Raw genomic sequence first — 24,569 nt, 5'->3', positions numbered from 1 at the left:
GACTGGATTCAATGACTGCGCACACGCATGATGGACACCATGCACACTCACACACATAAGCACATCCTCCAGCTCTTCTCCAAAACAACTCTCACTGGGCTAAAACTAAAATCTCTTCAAAGCTTAATCTTCCATGGACCAAATCAAAAATAGTAGGAGATTTCAAATACTAAATATAAAAGTTACAACTCAGTTGTTTTCATTTTGTCAGTGCTTGTTTAAAAGGCAGACAAACAAACCTTATCTTGGATTGTCATGTCCATGTCCCACTGATTGTGCTAGCTGCCTGGATTGATTCTCCATTTGTGACTTAGCTCCTTATCCAATCTCTCCCCAACTCCGTTCTCCCTGCCTCCCATCTCCTTTCAGATAATAGCAGGGGGTCTAATTGGACAGGTCTGTCCCTTGTTTTCATTAGGTTGTGCCAGAGGAGGACAAGAGAGGTAGATGTGAAAACAGGGAACACCCTGCTGATTGCCCAGGCACTGATTCTATCAGCCCCCATTAGGGGAGACTGGAATTGCCAAGCCAGGGGAATAGAATTAACTTGTTGCAAGCATTTGCTGTAAAAAAAAAAAAAAGTACAGAGATAAAATTAAGCTAAACTCTTAGTGCTGATTTAATGGACTTGGACAAGCTGAGATTACAATCAAGTATGCAAGCTTGTTATGCACTCTCACACACAGGCAGGCATAAGGGGTGATTGATAAATTAGTGGCCCAAGGTAGAAGAAAATGAAGAGTTACACAGCTCCCATTACAGTATTTCAACTTTTAAGGGATTTCAGATAAAGATTTAAGCCAATAATTTGCAGAATTCAAACAACTGGCAACAGGATTTGTAAATAACAAACATGAACATACACATGAACAACACATTGACATAAACATGCACATTACCGTACATTACACAATGTTCCAGTAACATCCCCTCTTCCCCCTTAGCTGTCAGCCATAGAAATGAGGAATAATTAAAGAGGTCATTGAAATTCACACTAACATGTGACACTGTAATGTCCCCTGTGAGGTTGCATGTGATACTCTTATATTGTTTCTCTGTGTTAATAAGAGTTTGCATTTGAGATTACAGCAAAAACATCTATGAAGACCAAACACATTGTTGTTGATGTCGGAAATTAATGGAGCTTTTCAATCTTTAGTTTTTTATTCAAACATGATAATTACGCACATTATTCAGCTAAGCTTGCTAGGAATGCTTTCTCATGAATCATTTACTGTATTTCTTTACCCCACAACACAGCCAGGACATGATGTATGACATCTCATTAGGTGTGTGTTTGTTGTGTACATTGGACTCACTGGCCATGTTGCTTTTAGGAACTGATCGCCTACAGAAATGGGCAGAGGTCAAGCTTCCTAGTTATCGGTGAATGTCACTATCTTTTCTTTGAAAGGCTCAGGTGTGATGATTATTTTCATACAGCATGGAAACCTGCAGTAAAGTAAAGACAGTGGAAAAACCACAGGGAAAAGAGAATATTTGACCAGCTTTCGTTTTACTTCAAGCTTGATTGTCTCTGCCGCTATTCCGTGCGCTGCTGAGCCTTCATCTGCCTGCGACCTCCTGTACTTTTCTCCACACTTTCCCCCTCATTTAGTTCTATTCTATTGCTTCTTCTATCAACTCATGCTCTGCCACCTCCACATTGTGCTCCACTTTTTTCCATTTATCCTGCTCCGATATAGCTCATCCCTCCCTGACAGGCACTCACTGTCATTTTCTCAATTTTTTTTGACTGGTCTCACCTCTATTTCTGTTCTCTTTCTGTTTCTTTCTTCTTCTTGCTCCCTTAGTCAACTTGTACGGTGAGGTGAGGAAGGCAAATTAAATGCTAACAATTCTTGCAGCACTCCTGCTGTGTTTTGTCCCGGTGGAGTTTAATCTGATATTAATCATTCAGTCATTCTTTGAGCAGGAGAAGGACCCTTTACCCTGCCCAATAGTTCAGCAAGGACTTGGCAGGCAGACTGATTACGTGTATTTTTAATATCACATGCACTGATGGACGTCAGAACAATCAGGAGAAATTATAGGTGGGTTTGGCCTGTCTCTTGTTTCCTCTTGATTCTGGTTCTTTCACCTATCTGGGGAAAGAGAAGACTAAAAACAAAATAAGCAGCCACTTATCAATTCACCTTGCCTACAGGGACTGGTTTCTATTCACTGACTTATTTCTGTGGATTAAAACAGAGCATTTTGATTTGTTAGCTGTGAATATGTGAATATGAACAGCTCCGGATGCACATGGACACTCTGCACTAAACAAACAGGGATTTACTATGACTTTAATGATCACGTGTAGAAATGAGAAAATTTGTGTATTAGTGTTTCTGCATGTGAGAGGTTGTTACTTCCTGCTACGTGGCTATGTTTTATTTTAGATGGTCAACATCTTTAAGGCTGCTTGTCATGTTAGTGAAAGGAGGGAGCATGCTACATATAGTCTGACTCATATTTGTCATTTGTCATTGTTTCGATTGCACAGAGCTCCTATGCTAATTTAACCACAAGCCCAGAGACACCACATGCCCACACACTCACATACACATGTGGAATGAATTATGTATATTTATACAGCTAATACTGGGACTGAGAGTTTGATTTAGAAAGCAGCCCTGTCAAGAGCATTAGGTGTCTCGCTCTGTACCAGAGAGAGTGACTCAGCCCTGTTCATTTAGCTAATAGCTCCTGAAACACAGTTCACTGGTGGCAGGTAGTAAGCCATTTGCTGCCCACGTCTCTGAAGCTGACGTATACTGTGTTAGATTCAGCTAAATTAGGAGTTACCAACATAACCACACAATCTGATTGTTATTAAGCATAAACACAAAAACAATTGCTAATTCCGTTACATGATGATTATGATAAATGTTAAACAGTAAACCCATTCAACAGTCATTTAAATACACAGCAGTTCCTGGAAACGATCCAGAAATGAGTCTCCAAAACCACCCACATTCAAATATCCAAACTTTACAGCAAAAATAAACATGTTTACAGCCTGGTACTAATATATATGGTATAGTGAGACTTCTGCATACTGTCCGTATCAGTGGCTGTGCCTACCTGAAAGAGAGAACGATGATTGCCTTTCTGTCATTACCTTATACAGCGCGGATCAAGCTCCAAGTATGAAGTCCTACTATTCCCATTGTGCGCTACATTTGTTGACATCCACCCTTTTCAAACTCTGTCCCAGTTTGTAATATTTTTTTCAGTTTTCACTGAGCTCAAACCTCCAGAGTCACATAAGAAATCCTGTTTTCATAGGCTGGGTAGGTCTCCAGTAGCGAACTTAACTTCATGTGTAAAATGGATGGTGTGTACCTTTTGTACTTACTGTTTTGGTCTTGTTTTCCAACATCTTCCTCAAGCTGTGACTACCACCTCAAGTTTGTTTTTGTTTTGTTTTTTTTTATGCTCAGCAGCTGTGTGTAGCTTCTCTATTTCCTTTGAGCCTAGCATTGTGGGACAGCAGTGTGCATCAACAGCTCACCCAAAAATAAAACTGTTGGGAGTAAACAACTTTTCCTCGTGTTAACACACAAAAACTCCAGGAACTGGGACACTTTTACTGTATTCGGTCAAACACCATTGAAACACAAGCAATCTCATGACTGGCATGAGCTTAAGCATACTGACGTTAGCACGTCTTTGTTCTTAGGCCAGAGTGCCTCCTAATGGCAGGTGTTGTTCATCAGGATGCTGCCGCTCCTCTGTGATCCGATGGCAGGCTGTCTGGAAGTTAGTCTCTAATTAGCCCTATTCCATTGTTGCCTGGGGCGACCTAGTCACACTGTAGGCGGTAATTATACAGGTGTTAATGGCCTGAACAGGACAGAGGGAGGTCTGTCACCGTTGCATGAAATGTGTGCATGTATGAGAATACATTAGAATACAGCACTGTGACTAAGTTAAATTGGATTTGGTACCACACTGTATTTCTACTATAAAGATGATCAGTCTATTATTCAGTGTATTTAAGTTACTGTGTTTGTTGGGAGTAAAAAGTTTGAGACACCTGAGTCTAAGCACATTAGTCCTTTTTTTCTGCACACTAGTGTACAAGTTCATTTTTATTTGTACTCCTGTCCCAAGTTTCTTCATCAACTCTCCTATATACCCTCTTTATTCATAGTCTTGATCTCCTTCCCTGCAGTGAAGCCAAAAAAAATCCACAAAAACAAGCAGGTTTTTCTGTCAGAACTTGCAACATCCTACCATTTCTGCACCACATCTAATTTGTTCATATTCTCTCGCTCTTAAGGCCAACCAGCCGTTGCCAAGGAGACGGCAAGGTGCTTGGGGGAGTGTGATTGCAGATGTTAGAAGAAGCAAACACACACTAACTCAGACAAAGAGAAGAATGAGAAAACTAATAAAGGGGTGTATCCACAGGATTAGTGCTTGAAAATGATTACAAAACACACAGCACTTTTAAAATTACAGACATAATTAGGGGTGAGGGAAATGGAAATATTACCTACTTGCTCATTATGTCTCATCCCTTTGAGAATCTTATTTTAGTCAAGGACCTGTCTGCAAATTTGTTAGATGCTGTTTGTCTCTTTATGTTTGGGAAGTCTGCGCCTGAGCTTCATTCTACTCTGATATGAAGATCCATACTCATTTGTCAAGAATTATGACATTCACACTCTCTAAATATAGGAGCATTGGCAATAATATTTTCTGGCCTGCTGCCATGCTTAATGATTGACATCTCTGAGACAAAACAGCAGTGAAACTGGCTCATTGACTGTCTTTCCTCCATCAGGGCTTTCTAAGTCGGCGGCTGAAGGGCTCCATAAAACGCACCAAGAGTCAACCAAAACTCGACCGCAACTCCAGCTTCAGACATATCCTCCCCGGCTTCAGGAGTGTCGACAATGACAGGTATGTTGTGGTGGTGATGCTGGTGTGTGTGTTTGTCCATGTGTCTTTCCTTGCTTGTTATTTAGGTCACTGTTGACATTTCCTGTTGTGTCGTGGAAAAGAGCAAATCCTCACTTTTCAGTCTTGTCACTTGTAATATGCCTCACTATTCTTCTCTTTTTCACTGTAATATATGACAAATCTCCTCCTCCGCATGTCAAGTCATCATGCCATGGCAAGAACTCTTTTATGCAGGGTTGTGGCATTCAATTCCTCTACCTGTGCTGAAACGTTGTTTGCTTTGTTTTGCCAGTGCGCCTGAGCATCAGAGATAATATAAACACTGAGTGTACAAAATCTCCCTGGTAAGAAAATCTAAAACTGCTTTGACTTCTTGACAGTTAGTCACATCACAGAAACAGGGCACTTAATAAGCAATCAGTGAGTGGTCTTTTAAGAACAGACAGCCCAGTTCCCAAAATAGACATGACAGGGCCTGTTAAGTTAGCTAAATCTATCTCACACTGTTACTTTGGTCTCAGGCTGAGAGACAAGCACTCTCACTGAGGAAACAGAACATTATCACACATTATAAGAACAGTCACAAGAACCTAAAAAGTTAAGAGTTGGAATGAAAAACAAAAGTTGAAATGACAAAAGTTGGTGTGTAAGTACATGATAGCACATTGATAATCTGTTATATGAAAAATAGTGTGATATTATTTCTCCAGCCCTTCCCATCAAGATGCCTCCCCTAAATCTTTATTCCTTCTCATGTCTCACCTTACTGTGCTGCACATGTCGCTGTGCTTTGCTCCTGACTGTGATAATTGCCACTTCCTGATAACTTCCCCTAATGTCCTCAGGAGTCCACTTGACAAACATTTGCCCAGGGCCTAACAATGTCAATTAGCATTCTGGAACAGGCCATGCTGATCTGTAATCATACTTCCAGCTCACTCTGGATTTTTGATGTGTCTCTTTCATGCATGCATGAGTAAACCTATCACCTATCTTTCTGCATCTGGGGAAAAAGCCAAGGTGTCCATCTGTGGGGTTTAATTAATGGAGGTGTTGTATTTGAAGAGATGGCTATGGCTTTTGATTTCAAAACTTAGAGCTGAGTTGCTGCCTCTCTTCTTACTTTTAATGAGACATTAACATCACTGTCAAACTATTACAAGGGAGCACCGCCAATTGTTCAGTGTGGAACATGGTGAACTGTTCCTCTGGTGCAGTCGGACAAAATGAGCTCACCTCCTCTTCTTTGTCCCACTGTCTTTTCTCATTCCCTTTCCCACTTCAGCTTGTTTTTTTTATAGGTCCTGTATTTCTAATCTCGCACCCTTCTATCCATTTCAAACTCGTCACTCTTTAGTTACAACCCCCTCCCCTTTTTTCTATTTTTTAAACAATAGTATAGTTTCTTAACCCACCAGCATTGATGTGTTTCCCTAATAAAGCACTCAGTAAAGAGGGCAAATATCAGACAGGAAATTAGAATGTCCAGGAGGTGTCTTATCTCATCTGCTTTAACACAGAGACACACTCCCTATACACACCTGTGCAATGACATCTGTATAATGGTAGGTCTCCATCCAAATGTAGTAGAAGAGAAAAAAAGGCCATTGCGGTGCTTACACTTTTCCAAGCTGTTATATGGGCTGGTGTGTGTGTTTCTGCATTTGTGTGAAAAAGAGGGAGAAAGCATAAAAAAGATGCAGAATGAGAGAGTAATGTGCTGTGAGAGGAGTCAGTGACACTCTCTGTCAGCCTGGGAGCAGCCTCCCCACAGGGCAGAAAGCTCTGCATAAGAAGACGGGCTTGGAAACTGACAGAAGAGAAATGATGAGATGCAGAGAGAGATGGAGGGAAGAGGGAGGAGGGAGGGAATCCTATACCCTGAAAACTCCCTGGTGTGCAAATGTGCAGCCTTGAATTCGAGAGATGCAGTGTGCGCAGCAAACACTTAGTATTCACTGTACATCTCCAACACTGACCACTGTTGTACCTCACTAGTGCAATGGCCATTTGGAACAGCCCCATTAAAGATTGTAGCTTTCTTAAGAAGAAATGTACCATTAACAATGCCTGTCATTGGATAGAACTGCATTAATTGTCATCAAAATGTAGCAGAGGAAGGTTTTGACCATTTTGTCCATTGACCTCTGGGCCCAGCATGTTTCCTTTACACTCCTCTGCTAATAAACACCCCAGATGGGACTCGAACCCACAATCCCTGGCTTAGGAGGCCAGTGCCTTATCCATTGGGCCACTGGGGCTTCACAAGGGTCTCTCAGATGCCAATGATGATATGCTAAATACATGTATGTATGTACAACCAAAGGCCTAAAAAATGTTTCTAGAACGCTTATGAATGACGACTGCATCTTGTCTTTAGTCTGAGGAGCGCATAGGATGGATTGAATAATGTATTACCTTCAATGCTGCCCATCTGTTATATAGCTGCATGTAGTGTTATTAAAAGATAGCAGAGGATGGTTTCGATCCATCGACCTCTGGGTTATGGGCCCAGCACGCTTCCGCTGCGCCACTCTGCTAGTAAACACCCCGGATGGGACTCGAACCCACAATCCCTGGCTTAGGAGGCCAGTGCCTTATCCATTAGGCCACTTTACTCCTTGTTAGTGGAAAGTAGCACTGCATACTTGTGTAAATATTCATGTGTTTTCATGCATATCTATTATTACCATGAGGAAATAATGGAGACACAAAGCATCATGTGAAGACACATTCCATGGTGTGTGTTAACTGTGATGACATTGTTAGGCATTGTCGCCTGAGGCATTCTGCATATGAAGAGCAGCTGGATTTCTGAAATGAAATATTCATCTGTGTTAATCTGGAAGCTGAAACACTTGGTGTCTTAAGTAAAACACAGCGAGTGTGTGGGTGTATTAATATAAAAAATGCAATAAATAATTTAATTCACATATCTCCATACATCTCCAACATAATCAGGTATGTATGTGTCATATGGAAGTAGTAATATCTTAAATAATTGTCAAGTTATTTTGTTTTCTGTGTGTTATTACAATTACAATATTACAGTTTTTTTTGTCTTTTAAGGCTATTGACACTGGACAATTGTTTATTGTTGTGTTCTGCACACTGACCTGAGCTTGCCCTGACTGCCTCTGTGTGCTGCTCTGATCCGCCCTACACATTTTTGTAGCGTCAGAGATAATCTGACCCTGTAGCTGCTGCTCCCCCATCAGATCTGCCCTGACCTTGCCTGGACATGCTGATGAATATCAAAGTGATTTCAATGTGTGGGCTTCTTTAGATTTTCTGGCAACTGCCTTGGTTGGACATTGCAGTAAGCACTGTATGTTGGAGGTGCTCTAGTCATACTGTATATTTTCCAGCTGACAGTGCTGTTGCTTTTGCCTGACCTCCCTGTGTTGCATCATGCTGTATATCACTGGTCATTGTGTGTTTGCACAAACAGGATGTATGCATTGGTATGGTGCATTTTAATTCCATCAGCAGTACCAACCACCTCCCACCTCTTTTCCGATCTATGTAGCCCTTACCAAGTAATGGGAATAGTTGTCTTGGTTGATTTTGTGGCCACAGTAGGGGTTGAATACATGGACTGATTGTGATTAAGTGTTTAGAGATTCTGTAATTGTGTACATATCTGTGTGTGTGTGTTTTGGTGACTGCAGTCCTCATCATCGTGGCACCAATGAGTCATGCGTTTTTATGGAAAGACTGCTTCTGTAACTCAGCAGCCTTTTTTTGTCGTCACTCACAGCTCTGAATATTAGCACATGAATAGCTGTACTGATTTATAACATCCACATTTCTCTTCCTGTTTCTGTCCTGTGTGTCTCCCGGCTGTGCATACGCTTGAATTAATGTTTACAGAGGAATATTACATAAAGGCTACCGAACATACAAGAAAATATAGATGTTGGATTCACACATATTACATTGGGATGTCTTGATATCGATAGAGATACTATGTAATGCACAGTGCAGACTTCCAGGATGCTAAAGGTTTATACACATGTATAGCCACTTTTAACAAAAAGGGTTAGGGCTTTTGTTAAATGGCTGTCACAATAGTCAAGAGTCCTGACATTTTTCTATAAAACTGCACCAATGGGCACCGTAGCAATTGTTGCAGGTGTGGCATATGAGTGCATTTGTCTAAGAAAGAGACAGATGGAAAGAGAGCAGCATAGTGAGGAAGAAAGACATCCATCCATAAATCCAATAAAGTGATGACATTTAGAGTTATTAAATTCTGTAAACATTCCCCAGGTGGTCTGACTGTAATATCCAACCTCTTCTCTTGCTGTTTCCCTCTCTCCCTATTTTCTTCACCTTTCTCCCTCCACTATCTCACCCACTCACTTACTGACATTCACTTTATGCTCTGCCAGCATCCTGCGTCTATCAGCCCCATACAGCATATGCTTCTTTTCCTTTTTCCTTTATTTGTTTCTCAAGGTCCATTTCTGCTTGGCCATCATTTGTCACTTTTCTCCTCTTTCATGCTAATAGTTATGTTTGGAACCACAGTTTACGGGTGGGTTTCTGCTACATTAAACCCAGTCACAGACGTGTCCCTAAATCCACTACACTCTTCCCCCTCTCCTCTTCTACTTTATTTTATGCCAGTGCACTGACGCTGTTCTCCTTGCCCTATTTTGTTCCCTCTTTTACATTTGTATTATTTTCCAACCCTGTTGTCTATCCTCAGTGTTGGTGAAAACTCAACTATACAATCATCCACAAATCTACAATCTCTTTTTTTACTTTCTCTTCATATTTGAGTGATCAATCCTGATGTCTTATTCATTCATTCCCTTATTGATTTACTGACTGCATGATCTCAGCATGTTGGTCCAGTGTTTACAGATGATGATTTCTAGCACAGCATACACAGTATACATGCCTGGATAGTGTCCAGAGAAAGTAATGTAATTAGCAGTCACAACGATCAGATTCTTACTTACAGATCATTTTTTTTGCCAATCTGGAGTTCAAAAACAACAACAACAACAGTGCTTTAATTATGTTCATTGCAGCAGAATAACCAGACAAAGCATCTTTCTTCTTCTGTCTTTGGCATCCTTTTTCATTGTCATCCCATTTACAATGCATCAGCATGATTTGGCAGAGATGAATCTCAGCTCTCAAGATAATAATGTGTTTAACAAAGTGGTTTTAAGTTATGTCCCAAACAGGTCAGGATGCATTGAATGAACCATCAATAGCTCAAAAAATAATACCTTTCAACCTGATGATTACAGCATTATCTCACGCTGAAATTATAATGTTGAAATTATTAATTTTTGAATAATGACATTTTGTTCCATGTGGAGGTGGGTGTCTTCAAAAGCCATGTTTTGGTAAACTGAGTGCTCTTCATTTTCTTCAAGGACAGAGATGGCTATTCAGTTCTGAAGCACTAACACCAAGGCACGAGAGTGTGTTTTTTTTCCTATTTCAAATTTTTTTCAGAGAAAAACAGAACATGTTTTGTAAATCGATATTCAAGGTTAGGCGCTGCGGTACATAAGTAGCTTTAAAGTAGCTTCAGTGCATTGGAAAAAAAGGGAAACTCAGTGTTTTGAATGAAACTAGTTTTGATTACTGCACTGCTGCATGGGTTGTTGAAACACCTTCACGTACAAAGAACATCAGCACAAACTTTGTCAAATGCATTCTGGGATTCTGTGCAGTGATGACTTCATTTTTTGTAACAGAATCGTGTAGGGAGCAATTCTCGAGGTGTTGACACTCACCCAGCTGGTGTGGCTTCGTGGCTTCCTTTATGTTTAACCCTGCAGGGTCCTCTGTGAGCCATGGCGAGCATGGCCAAGGGTCTCCTCTCTTTCATTCACTCCCCGAGTAATGAGTTGTAATGGATAGGGCCCTGAGCGTGACAGGAATACCAAGGATCCCATCAAAGCAGCGCCTTGCACATCCCTTTAAAGGACTGCTCAGTACGCATGCAAACACTCATTTACTCATTTATTCATTTCTCTCTTTAATCTAAGACAGTCTCTGGCCCTTTAGTTATTTATCATGAAGTGATATAAATATTAGAAACTGTGCAGCCTTATTGAAGCATCATTGTTTTTTGTTCAAACATAATGAATGTAGGCTTTATTGAAAACTAAAGGGGCAAAGGTAAAGAGAATGGCAACTGAGCCAACTAATCTATATATTGAAAAACTCAGTTACACATAAAATATTCAGTGACACAGACATTCCAGATGGTACTCAATGACTCTTACAGATCCACTAAATTACCATGGTGATAACTCTAGATGCTTTTTTTCGCCACTTTCACTTCACTAACAGGCCTTTCTGCCACTTTACTGCTCACCCTGCCATTTAATCATTTTCGTTGTGTGTGCATGCAGCATTTAATCTGGTGTGTCTGCCAAGGGTTTTTACTGTAATAAATGACCACATATTGCACAATTCAGGCCCTTCAACCACCATGCATTTGAACTAATGCAGCGGCTTTGTCCAGACTGACTCATTTGTAGAGAAAATGTAAAATTAGATTTAGTTTTTATCTTTGAATTACCATAATTCTTCTTACTTTTGATCTTTGTGACAAGCATAGATTATAGTGAAGTGCACTCATGGCTCAGTCAACAAGGACTGAATTGAAGATGACCGACTTTGTCAACTTCTGTTGCCAGTGTCCTAAGTGGAAAAGTGTTTGGTACAATCTCTGTCCATTACTGCACTGCAGTAGTTGTTGGAAACCATTTAAACATAATACCCAGGTTAAAACCCATATTATTATTCACCTGTTTCCCAGGTGCCTCTAACCTTTGCCATCTCAGCTTTCCATTTTAAAAGGCTGAAGAAGACAGACTGGCCTGTTCTCCTACTGCTTTTTTGCTTACTTGGCAGGTTTACCATGTTTAAACAGCCTGCATATGTGTGCTAATTTCAGTGTCAAAGATGTAGCACCTGAATAGAGTAAGGGTTACACATTACCATCTGTCAGTCCAGTGTGTTCGGAAAATAGAAAAACAATCAGCACACCGAGCAGTTTCTCACTTCTGTTTCTGCATACCAGCAGTGACTTGAATTGAAAGTTGGAGCATGACAGATGAGCTGGTTCTTCTGATTTTGCAGATCCATGTGTTATGTGCATTTGGCCTTCCTGTGCGTTAGCCTCATTCAGCCCATGTCTCAGCAATGTGTTAAACCTTCATGCATCAACCTCTGTGAGAGTGTCAACAATTTACCTTTGATTAATTGCACTTTGGAGCTGTTATTTCTGTTCTGGATTTTAATAAATTAAGATATATTATATGTGCAGAGTGTGTAGAGAAACCTTGGTGTGATAGAGCACTTCTCAAACTTTGATTCCATGGTGATGAAGCTTGATGGACTCCTGGTGTGCTCCATTATCCACCAATCAGCAGGCCTCCTCCAGACACTGCCTCATCAAGGTCAGACTGTCGTGTTGTATGGGTGCGTCTGTATTAAGCCACACTGTGACCTATATCTTTGTTAAGTATTGGCAGGAAGGAAGTACAAGCAGGGACACACTCTAAGTTAAGACACATTACATCACGTAACTCTGCAGATTCAACCATAAATATTAGAGACACCCATTTTTATCCTCTCTTAATAAAATACTATTGCTATAATATTTATCTCAGCTACAGAAAAAGAGAAGAGAGAGATTGGTATATGTGGTCTAACGGTGGCTCAGCTCTGCTGGTGCAGTCTGACCTAGTTAGAAGCAAAATATTTAATTACCAAGGGTGCAAGGCCGCCTGTTTACATCCAAACCTTCACCCTTTAGTGTGGATTGACTATCTCTGAAATCAAAAGATGCTCTCCTGTCACTCTCATTCACAATTACAAAGTAATTATTGTGAAATAGCATTTTTGCAGCTGATTAGAACCAGTCACTATCTATTAGACTGACTCCTTCATTCTCCTCGTTGCAATGTAGAGCGTGTTCATTACACAGAGGATTGTAAATATAAGGGCACTCTGGGAAGTGAAAGAGATGGCGCCAGGCTGTTTCAAAACCTGCTACAAAAAGAAAAAGGTTATGTTCTCTGAGTGCTGTCATCATGAGCTAGATTGTGTCTGGGTCAGACATTCAGCTTTTCATTGTGCATTTACAAACCCTCTCAAATAGCTCCCTGCACTCAGACACAAGCACTCTTGTCCTTTCTGTGAGAAAACCATGCAGCATATTTTTCAGAAGGGACATTCACAGACAGAATATTTTAACGTGTCTTTGTTTACAAATCAGTTGCACAGCAATGCAGTGCAAAGGCAGTGTTACTGAATATCAAAAATAAATCTTTTGATAAGTGGAAGATGCACTATGCATTATATAATAACGCTGCAGTGTTTGTATCTGGTTTGAGGGCAGCAGACTAGACATAAAACCCCCAACATTGATTCTTTTGTTTTACTCTCTCTGGTGACTGTCAGGCACGGTTATTATTGTTATTACTACCACAATGATTGCATAATATTTTCCCCAAATAAACCTTTCAATATACTGAAAAGCATGTTCTATTTCAAGGTACACTTAAAGACATACAGTATATAAGAAAAAGTATGTTGTAGATGGGATAAATTTGGCTCTTAAGATGTGTTTGTTTTAATCCAAATCTTCAAAACCCAAACCTAAACGATCCTAATTCAGTCAATGTACCCTTAAAAGTTTGGCGTCTACCTCTAACCTGTCTTGTGATTCTAGTAAGTTAAAAGTTAAAAAGGGTGGTGATTGAATTTTGGCATCAGCTGCAGGAGCTGAAACCCAGCATGTTTCAGGTGCAGCTAATTGCACTGATAAAGTGATGATGGCGAATTCTGATTGGTTTGTGTGCGGGAAGTGAGAGGAATGGTAGCTTTAGGCATATATAATTGGATTAAGGAAACAAGGAAGAAGATGCATTTTAAGATTTTTAAACTGATAGGATAATAGAGGTGAAATTAAGTGTATGAGTGGAGAACAGCCAACAGCAGTTATGAACAAAAAATGTCATTTTACATGTATTTCTCCACTAGTGTATAAAAACATTCAGTTTACATCAACAGGAAGAGATTTTTGACACATTTTAATTAGATGATGATAATTATCACCCTTCACCTAAAGTCTGAAAGCAGTGGGAGTACATACTGTATGACAGCTGCAATTCAGACTTCATTCACCCAGCAGAGAGACAACAAATGTTGGTATATGTGAAAATGTGTACTGTAGTTAGCATGAGAAATACTGTATATAAGATACAATTATTTTATTAGTCAGCTTCTAAAGGAAACAGGTGTCCAGCAGCAACACACTTGTTCAACAATGTGCTCCTGGCCTATGCTTTTGTTTGGAAAGTGTGTGAACCTGAAGCTTAGCATTTGTACCCTCCTCCACACCCTATTGTGCGATCATTCGGTTTACATGTGTGTGTGTGTGTGTCATGTGTCTGAGAGAGTAAGGGCTAAGGGTGATGTCATTTCAGATGACATCATTGCAGACGTGCAGGGAGTGCAGATTAGCGGCCATAGTTCTTTTGAAGCAGCTCTCCACAGCTGGCCTGTCTTATCGGTGAGTCCCGCCCGGCCCTTTATACCCTCGTGCCAGCCCTGCCAGTGTGTGTGCAAGTTCTAGAAATAGCCTCACACTCACCCTGCCTGTTTCCTCTGCCAGTCTACCAATCCAGGCTCAAATTGAGCATGGCAAAACCCTCCCACCCACATTCCACTGCCACTACCACCAACCCTTTGGCTGGCCCCATCAGCCAAGTGACTTTGCCAAAGCTGAGCTCTTGCCGCAAATGTACAGTGTTTTTTCTGTCTGAGCCTCAGCATGAGTCCTGGCCTCTCAGCTGATCCAAGTCTGTGCTTTGGGTTAGTTGCACACTTACACACACACAGACACATATACACCTAGTCCCAACAACAGTGGTGCCAACAGAGAAAGCAACACACCTTGCATCAGAGATGACAGGACAAAGAGCACACACTTCCACTGAAGCCACACAGGGGGCAGGGCTAACCTAGGCTGCACTACACACACATGTGCCACCCCCCACATACAACATGCGTAGGCTCCTCCCTGTGCGAGACAGAGATGGGAGGTGCAGTCAATCACTGACAGTGAAAGAGAGAGAGAGGTTTAGCTGGAGTTACTCAGAGGGGGAGGGACAGCAGAGAAGAAAGAGGGGGCAAATCCTCATCATTCTAAAATCACATTCAGATGTCAGGGTGCCATTAAATTCATTCATTTAGATTGAATGGAATAAACTGAAGAGAGAAGGGAGTGTGTCCCATTTCAGACAACACAGGAAGTAGGGCATGCACTGTACAGGGTGAGGAAGAGAGGGTGGGAGAAAGAAAGGAGCAGAGGGAGCAGCAAGAGAGGGAGAGCATTGTAGCGCTCATTCTCCACCCCTTGCCTTAAAGCAGCAGCAGGAGGAAAGAGAGAGACGTAGTCAGGGAGAGAAGCAGGAAGAGAACCACAAGTAAGGAGGAGCAGAGGCGAACAGCAGTCTGCATCGGCAGCAGGGGGAAAATGGAGCTGTGAAATCGCCTTTGCCCTCATCCATCTCTGCCTCTCTCTTTTTTCCGCCCCTCTTGTTCAGCATTGGTTTCACTCTCTGCCTGCGATTGTTCTGTGAGATTCCAACAATGCCTGGTGAGTGTTGTCCTGCTTTTCACATGTCACTCGTCATCCTTTGTGTGTTAGTTTGCTTGGGTATGTGCAGTGGAGATTCGTTTGGCCGGTAAGAGGAATGTGGACTGTGGATGCTTCATTGACACTGTTTACGCTCCTCTACCTTGCTGTGCTGTTTATACTCCAGCTGTGCTGTTCTCTTCCTTCTTTGCTTTTCTCTACCAGTTACAATGCAAGGGAGGATGCTTTCCTGAGGACACACAGACACTCAACTACATCCTGCGTACATTCAGGATATTCAGTCATTATTATATAATTGCTTTTACCTCCCAATGGGATTTTATTCAAAGTAGTGCATTTAGTATGTGTGACATAACAGCAGAGATGATTGTGCGAAGATGTTTGTTTGTGAGTGCTGACAATAACCTAAAAGAGTAGCAACATCACACAAAGCTGGCCTATGTGACGGAGGGCACCCAGCTAACACAAATCAGATGACTGGGCCACATTCTGAGGTCAGCTGCTGGTTTTGGCTGGTATTCTCAGTCTGAGTTGTATGTTGGAGACAATTAACAGTTTAAAAACCGAAGTGTGTGTGGGGGGGGCCTGAGACTGTGAGTCTGACAGAGCAACAGCTCCTTTTTCATAGAAACATTATATTGTCTTTTTTGGTAACTGTTATCTTTAATATAATATCACATTTGGCATAATCTTACAAAATGGTCTGTGTAGAAAGTTTCATGACAACCATCAAAGATTTGTTTTTTGTTTCATGATGATGATTTAAATAAATGTTCAAATATCCTCAGTTCCATTAATGTGCCATACACAGTTGCAACAGGAGTCACATGGTCAGAAAACACTTAATACACAATACTTACATTCATGAAATTAGTCTGCAGCCACGCATTGAGCATAATTGAGTCATTCCATTCAGTTGGGTTATTCAGTTTTAATTTGTGTCGATGAAAGAATAGATTGAACACCAAGGATGTCTTATAACTGCACACAAACCAACCGGGCACATAATGGAGAAAGAATTGCTTCAGCCGGAGAGCATCTTCCAACCAAACATATATTTTTCACAAAGCTAGCTCTCTGGTTGTTTGATGGTTGATGACTTGTCTGCTTGTTTACTGCAGCATACAGATACGTATCGGAGTGGGAGCTCAGCTGGTTGTCGCTGATTGTAGCCTGCTGTTGAACCCTCCAGAAACAAACTGAGCTTGACTTCTTCTGCATATTGTGCTATGAGCATGTAGGGCAGGCTGTGTTTGTACAGTGTGATTCTTATTTACCGTTCAAGCACTGGGTTCTGTATCTGCCAGCATGCATGAACAAATGAATCTGCACATAATAATAAATTGATCATCACATATGCTACCTATATTTGCTGAGCATGTATGTTTCCTGGTTTTGGGCAGAGGTAGCAGACATGGAATGGAAGAAATAAAGCTTGTTTCACAGCTTTTTAGATCCAGAGGGAGCGATGGTTAGAGCAAATGTGAGAAAAGGGAAGACAATAAGATGTATGAAATGACAACACATAAGCAACAGTGAGCAATTGTTTATGCTCCAGTATTTTGTGTACGAGTTAATTCTAGGCGACTAAACCTCTTATGCAATGTTCATTCACCTTCCAGATTGTTGCTCTTAATTCTTATTCTTGGACTGAACTTGTGCAATGTAGAATAACACTGTTATGAAATCAAGCAGTTTTGATGTTACAAGCAAAGGAGAGCAAATGTTTCTGCTACACAATCATCACACATCATTTACTGTCTTGATGTAAGCACTGTTATACTGCAGATCATCTCTGTAGTGTCCATTGATTTATGGCGAGCCAATGAAGTGGAGCAGAGCATTTGATCAGACATATTGTACAGGAAGTGAGGAAGGGGAGGAGGGGTGGGAAGTGAGAGAGAGGGGAGGGCCATGTACAGTACTATGCCACTCCCAAGGGCTACACTGGACTGAGGAGTCATAAGGTTTGGACCATTGACTTTGTAGAAATGAGGGAAGAGGGAGGCAGAGAGAGGCATCCACAGTTTAACACTTAAAAGCATTCAATCATGAGCATACAAACACTAACCTCAGTGCAAGCTCAGGTGTTTGCTCAGGACCACTGTATGTACTCTGTATAAATAGATATCTGTACTCTGTATACTTCCTGTTCTTGGATCAGTTTGGATCAGCACATTTGAATTGTACAGGAGCTAGACAAACACAAGGATATGCCAAATAAAAAAAATGAAAGTCATCCCATACACGAGAATGTCTAACTCTAAAACGGCTTGTATAAAATAAATTTAATGCTTTGAAATTCATGATACACATCGGCAAACTGGAGGTTTGAATATCGGCCTCAATCTGTGAATGAAAGATGGTTGACAGCGTGGAAGCATTATTCTGGATCTCTTCATCCCTGCCTGGGAGAGGATGAAAGAGGAACATATGCTCGTGATGAAGCAGCACTGTGCGTTGTCAATAATTGAATCACTCATTTGCTCTCTCTTGCCCTGAAGGCTGTAGTGCAGAGTCAATAGGAACAACAGGAGGGGGGAGGGCTCTCAAAGCATCCATCCTGCAGGTCCCTTTCTGTCCTTCCACTCTCATACTCTTTATCTCTGACTTTATGTGCTTCTTTTACCCATACAAACACGCTGCTCAGCTGCTGCTGCTGCTACTGCCTTATGTCTGTTCTATTTGTGTGCCTGTAAGCTGCTTTACAAAAATGAAAATGGAGGGCTGGCTGTGGAGGAAAGAATGACAGAACGAAGGGAGGGCTTTCTAATGCTCGCTCACTTCTCCTCCTGTTCCTGTCTTTTCATTACGTTGATCTTTTAACAACACTTTAGCCACTATTGACTGACTGTGCAGCAGCACCAAATCTCATTGATTGCGCTCTTCTCTGACTGCTGTTGGATACTGACATTACAATGGCTCGCAATTTACACACACTCACCACACACATTGAGGCTAGGGAGTGGATAGTGTGCGCCGTCATTAGCTGTTGTTGACTCTGGAATAGGGCGGTGGACTGTAAAGATAAAATCTTCTAATAAGTAATGACTGTGTTTATGTGTTTATGTGTGCCAAAGGTCCAACATGGGACAGAGGCTTTTAGACAATTTTCTTTTCTAATATGCTGAATATTTGCCAAATATTTGCCATTTTGGGGTTTACTGGCAATTGATTTGTCCTTTATGTATATATTTAATGCTACAGACAGGAAAGTTTAAGAAAATATTAAGATAATTAGCCAACAACTTGTCATGTTGACCTGTTGATTGTAGTTATCCTTTAACTACATGATTTGCTAATGTTGCAGTAAAGCAATCCTGCAAGTTGATTTGCAACATTCCCCACAGTGTTCTAATACAACCACAGACATTAGCAGGGTAGTTATCTCAATTGAAATGGTATAGCATCGTGTGTGTAATGTCCTTCCCCATCCTTTTAACAACTCTGTCGAACATGCTTACTCCATCCACCACCGCCCACCTCTCTGCCGACTTGTGGAAGCCTGCCTGGAATGTACTGTATCCACTGTTTTTTTTTTTTTCTCTCTTCATTCCTCCCTCCCTGTCTTTACCTTTGTGTGTGCAGGTGGTGCTCTCCTAAACAGGTTAGTGGTTAGCAGGGGAGTAACATCTCAGAGGCGAGGCCTCTTAGGGGCTGCCTACAGACAGGCAGTTAGCCCTGTCTCTCCTACCTTCACACGGGGCCCAGTCCTGCTGCTGCTGCTGCTTCTGTACACTTGGCTTACGACCTCACACCTACCCACCCACACATTCGCTGGCACGATTTGACTTGGATTCCTTCTCACAATATCACATGCAATACAACTACATGTTCTGCTACTACACACTGTTTGTGTGTCCATGCTAATGCACATAGGATGTAAAAGTTGTATAGCCACATGACCCCCCCCCCCCCCGAGTACAGAGTGCCATTGTTCAGAATGTGCTTTTCCCACTGAGATTTAAGACCTCAGTGTTCTGCATTCTTCTCCTGCTACAGTGATTACAAACAAGTTTCAATAGATACAAAATCCTTGCCCTGTCCCACATTATATTTGGGTGCTGTCACACTCCAAACAACCCTATGAGGTATGATATTATCATGGCCCAGACCAGAGGAATGAGGAAATCCCCCCCAAGTGTTTAGTCTCCAAGCTTTGCCTTGGCTTTGTAGTTAACCTTTACCCAGCCATTCTCCAAAATGTTGAGCCATGCAAGTCTGTTTACTCTAGATAAGAGCAAGCAACTCTTTGCAATTCTTTGCATCGGGGGGAACAAGTACATTAAACCTCCCCTAGTTTCACCTTCCAAATAATGCTTAAATTGTTTGGGAGCTGGAAACCGGTCCACATATAATGGGGTGCAAAGGCCTTTCGGCTGCACAGTTCACAAAGAGTTCTGTTGCTTCCAGCTGCTGTAGAATTCTACTTGGGTCCTTTTATATAATGGCTTCCATGTAATGTCTGCAGACTGCTTAATGATTGAGTTATAATATTTTCCTGTCATTCAGGGAGCATTAACTCATTTAAGCTAGTCTCTCTCAGAGTAGACCTGTTTCCATGTAATTATTTCAAGAGAAGTGGCTGGCATTTCTCGGGCTTTGTCTTTTTTTGGAGCTCTAACATCAAGTTGAAGTGAAGTATCTCTTGACAGCATGTCTGAACTGTGACATCAGTCGTTCTTTGCCAGCCACACGATACATCTGGCAGCGGGTCACCTTTCTAAACCTAGCAGGCCTAATTTTCAGCTTCTTCTTTCTCTTGGCTTCTTTTCTATTTTTTTGTCTCCCTCCCTTATTTGTCTCCCTTTTGCTTGAGTCCTTATTTTCAGCCAAGGACCTAACATTTTCCCACAGAGCATGCTGCTGAAGGCTGAGCCATTGTTTTATGCCACAGGGAAAAAAGGGAGGGAGATTGGGGGGGGGGGGGTGGTGACTTCCTGGCTGCCAATTCAGGGTGTATGTCAGTGTGAGAAAAAGCAGTGGAGACAGATCTGATGATGGCACAGAAACCTTGTATCATAGGGACTGACTTTAGCTAGAAAGACAGATTAATTTTTTTTTATAGCTCCCCTTTCTTCTTTCACACTGTTTTTTTTTGTTAATATCGTTTCTTCTCTCTTGGAGTCAGCAAAGTCCCAATTTATACAAAAACATAGCTATGTAATCATACTGATATAATACTAAGGAAACTACCATAATGTACAATAATATCTATGCCTGAGCATTAGATTATTATAGAATATAATCTGCCTGATGATTTATTAGCTTTGCATTATAGAAATCCAGCAATTCATGATAGTAGTTTGTGCTTTACTTCAACAGAGGAGGCTTGGCCTAAATAACTGCACTGTTTTTTTAAATGGGATGTGGAGAGGGGTGTGTTAGTAGCAACAGACATCCTTAGGGAGCGGTGTGGTGTAATTCAGAGGGCAGAGGCTTCAGCCACGTTCCCAGAGACTCAAAAATAGTCCGAAAAACACTGAGACCAGCCGCTGGTGAGGAATGCAACCTAAAGTGAGGTCGTGTGTTTCGGGGATCGAGCTAGGAGAGGCTCTGCTGGACCATGTTTCACATATTCAGTAGATCGTAAGTGTGACTTTGTTTTAATACTTTATTCATGTGTGAGCTCGTTCGCCACAGATGGTTGCAGCACAGCTGCACGCTGTGGTTTATGGAAACCTCTGTTCCTGCATCCACCCAAGTTTTACTCGGGACTGTACATTGTGGGTAGAGCTAACTAGTTTTTGCTGCATTGATGCTGTTTTTGTAATGATTTATGAATGTAAAGAAGTGTTGAGGCAGTTCAAGAGGAAAAGTCTGGCACAGCTAAATAGTTGTGAAGAAAAAAAAACACAGACATGTTAAGACTTGAAGATAAAACTAACTTCAAGTCTAAAACTATTCAGTGCCAGAGGCAAATGTTGGCTTTGGAGTGCAAATAGGAACTCAGCATTGACAGCATATGCTACAATTTAGAGCCAATTATGTGCTAAAGCTACCTTATATATAACCTTGTTATTTAAAAAATGCAGCTATGAACGCTGAAACAGTGGGATAAGTTGTGTCTCCGGAGATCAGGGGCTACTTAGTGTTTTTGCCATCTAATTTTTTTGCCCATGTTGTGTGGGAAGAAAGTCTCTGCCCTCTTTTTTTCTCCTTGTGAACTTGAGCACTCGCCTGCTTCTTTGTCCAATGCCAAGGGGGTGTTTGAATATTCAGGTCAAGAAGCGCAAAACACACTTCCTCATCTCCTCTACTCCTTTGCACGTTATCAGTTCCCTAAGCAGTTACCAGTTATGCAAGACTTCAAGAAAAATGTTTCCGCTTGTAACTAATTTATGTTTTTTTGTATTTGTTTTTTTCTCAATTTGGGTTAAAATAATAGAAGTTCTGATGTGCAGTTTGGTGTATGTGCTAAGCATGATTATACAGTAAGCTTGTACACATACGGCAGACACATTAGCATGACCAGCACAGATGCACACACCATTTTCATGACCTTGGCGTGCCTTAAGTATTCTCAGCCTCATGGTCATGGTTGAGACATGCCCACTGATATGTGACTGTATAACAATCACATATCAGTCTATAGTCTATTATTGTCACTGTGGTGGTTTCTGGTTAAGGAGTACTGACATTTCCTGAGTTAATGGTATTAAATAACAAATCAATATGGAAAAGGTGGAATACACTCAATGTGGGACAATATGTTTAACATGCCATCTTTGTAAAATTAGACTTTGATATTTAAGGCCTGCATTTTTCAGACTGTTGACACCTCCCAGCCTTTCAGAGTTTAACAGCAAGAATTAGTGGATGGCCAGCAGCCAGATGATAAGTCAGTTAATTGGACAGACATCGGTCCAATTAGGCCGGAATCTTCACTACACCCCATCTCACTGTGTGATAACTACCGTACATTATCTTTGCCTTACCCATACCCTGCTCTTCCCTCCCCTCTGCAGTGGTATTTCAGTAGACAATTAATGAGCCCCAAGCAGAAATGGCAGTCATAGCTGCTTTACATTGCAAAGGCAGAAGATAAAAGATGTTTATTTTATTGTGAATGCTGATATATTGGATTTAAAAATAATGAATCAGCCCTCATCTGACAAGGTTATTTGATGGCACTTAGCTTGTTTTTAAACTAATTATGTATACCTTACAGGAACCAAGCCATCAACACACACTTCAGCAAAACAGGCATGATTCATTCAGAGATGCACTATTGTTGAGGTTATAGTTAAATAAAATAGCTGTAAAAATGCATAAACATTATTGTGATAACTTAAGAGTATGTAAAAAAAATGGATTGACCTGACTCTAAATCTGTGAAGTGCATGGCAAGCACATGTTTTTATACTATACATATGTATATGCTGCTAATCATGATGAATCATCATCACTCTTCCTGTCAATTGAAATCCATTGTGGATCAACATAGAAATTATAATGAGTGCTGATCATTAGTGTGACTTTTGCCCTTTCACCTCTGACCTCAAGGAACCGCTAATTAGTGTGACCTCTGACCTCATTAGTCACCTATGCCATTGTAATGTTTTGGCTGCCCCACTTGGATCGCCTCACTGCTGATGTAATTACTGTGAATAGGGTTTTGGACCGAACACCCACACATAGACATTCCATTCAGTATGACAAACCATTTTTTTACTAGAGTAGCTACATGCTGCTCTCTGAGGTCCATTTAACCTGCTTAAACTTCAGCTGGGAAGAGAAATACCGTAATATGAGTAAGAAGTATTTAACACATATCCTTCATAGCTTGGCACATTTAAATAAAAACTACAACAGATCATTGCAGGTAAAATTGGCTTGGTGTGTTTAGCAGCTGCCGGTTTGATCTTCTGTGTCCAGTCATTGTATAAGCAGCCAGCTGTTCTGTTCTCTTTCATTCAGCACACAAGCTCAGAGCCAAACCCCAGTCGTCTCAAACCAGAGCTGCTCTCCAGTGCTCCGTATCGGTCTCCTGCAGTGAGTGTCCTAGCAGATGTTACACTGAATTACCTCCCAGCCTAGCAGGAGGCTGGCTGCACTCTTACTGTAATCAAGCTGGGCACATGTGTGTATGTGTATTATGTGTAGACTGCCTGGCTTAGCTCTCCCAACAGTTACTCTCTAGCCTTTCCCACCATGTACCAGTACTCTGAGTCAGGCATCCCAATAGACTCCTAAAAAGGGGCCTGATCATTTAAGATCCTTTCCTGTGTGCATTTGTGTCTTTTTTTTTTTGCTTCGGAGGGGTGTGTGCGTGTGTTTGCATGTGTGTCATTCTTGCCTTTAAAAGCTTCCTTCCTCTCTGTAAATGAAAGACCTTCTTTGTGCAGAGCTATTCCTTCTATACTTTGAGCTATGTGCTTCCATGTATAGCTGGAACCAGTTATTATTTCCCCTACAAAAGTGGTCACACCATAGTTTCAGTGTTTTATTCCCCCTTGTTTGGCACAGCAATGCCCGGGGCTGTGTCTCTCTTTTCCCTCTTCCCAGTGTAATCTCTCTTTTGTCTTGTCTGCATTAGACCACTGGCAGTGTAAAAGCCTAAAGTGCTTGATGCCGCTAACAACCACAGGTGCTGCAAAGCACTAATGCACTGGCTAGGCACTAACTTCTATGTTGTCCATCCGTTTTAACTTACATTTTTACGCGTTTGCTGTCATTGTTCTTGCTTTTATGGCCGTGCAGCACAGCCAATCAGGGCTCTCTACGGTCATGCTTGGCTAAGCACAGTGTCAGTCTAGATAGGGCATGTGGAAATGTCCCTCCAAGGGTTATTTGGCAGAGGCAATGGTTAGTGGTCTGTCACATTTGCTGCAGCATCTCCAGCTCATTTCAGTCACAACCTCAACCTTTGTCTTCATCTCAGGAGATCATTCATTTTCTGCCGTGAACCTGAGGTTTTCTCTGAATATCCTGGCTTCTTTGATTGGTGTGGTCTCCCAGGTCTGCAGCCACACATCAGTGGCTCAGCTCTCACATCCACCGTTCT

The 24,569-nt window shown here is 41.4% G+C and overlaps 1 protein-coding gene and 1 non-coding gene across 12 annotated transcripts in view; one reads left to right on the top strand and one right to left on the bottom strand.

Annotated features, from left to right (window-relative positions):
- The window catches only part of dab2ipb (DAB2 interacting protein b), an 87,130-nt gene that overhangs the window by 33,340 nt on the left and 29,221 nt on the right, over positions 1 to 24,569 (top strand). For 9 of the 11 annotated variants that reach the window (XM_028418630.1, XM_028418632.1, XM_028418627.1 and 6 more), the window contains exon 3: positions 4,796 to 4,914. In XM_028418630.1, coding sequence (XP_028274431.1) covers positions 4,796 to 4,914 — 119 coding nt within the window. Of the gene's footprint in view, positions 1 to 4,795; positions 4,915 to 15,078; positions 15,563 to 20,979; positions 21,152 to 24,569 lie in introns of those variants that run through there. The other 2 variants (XM_028418635.1, XM_028418634.1) reach the window with 2 other exon arrangements.
- trnar-ccu (transfer RNA arginine (anticodon CCU)) lies at positions 7,103 to 7,175 on the bottom strand. Its single transcript has one exon. It is a non-coding gene; the product is annotated as a tRNA-Arg (tRNA).

The sequence above is a fragment of the Parambassis ranga genome, chromosome 12, assembly GCF_900634625.1.
Source record: "Parambassis ranga chromosome 12, fParRan2.1, whole genome shotgun sequence".
NCBI lineage: Eukaryota > Metazoa > Chordata > Actinopteri > Ambassidae > Parambassis > Parambassis ranga.
The sequence above is the reverse complement of the archived record's forward strand: the minus strand, read 5'-3'. Positions and strand labels throughout refer to the sequence as shown.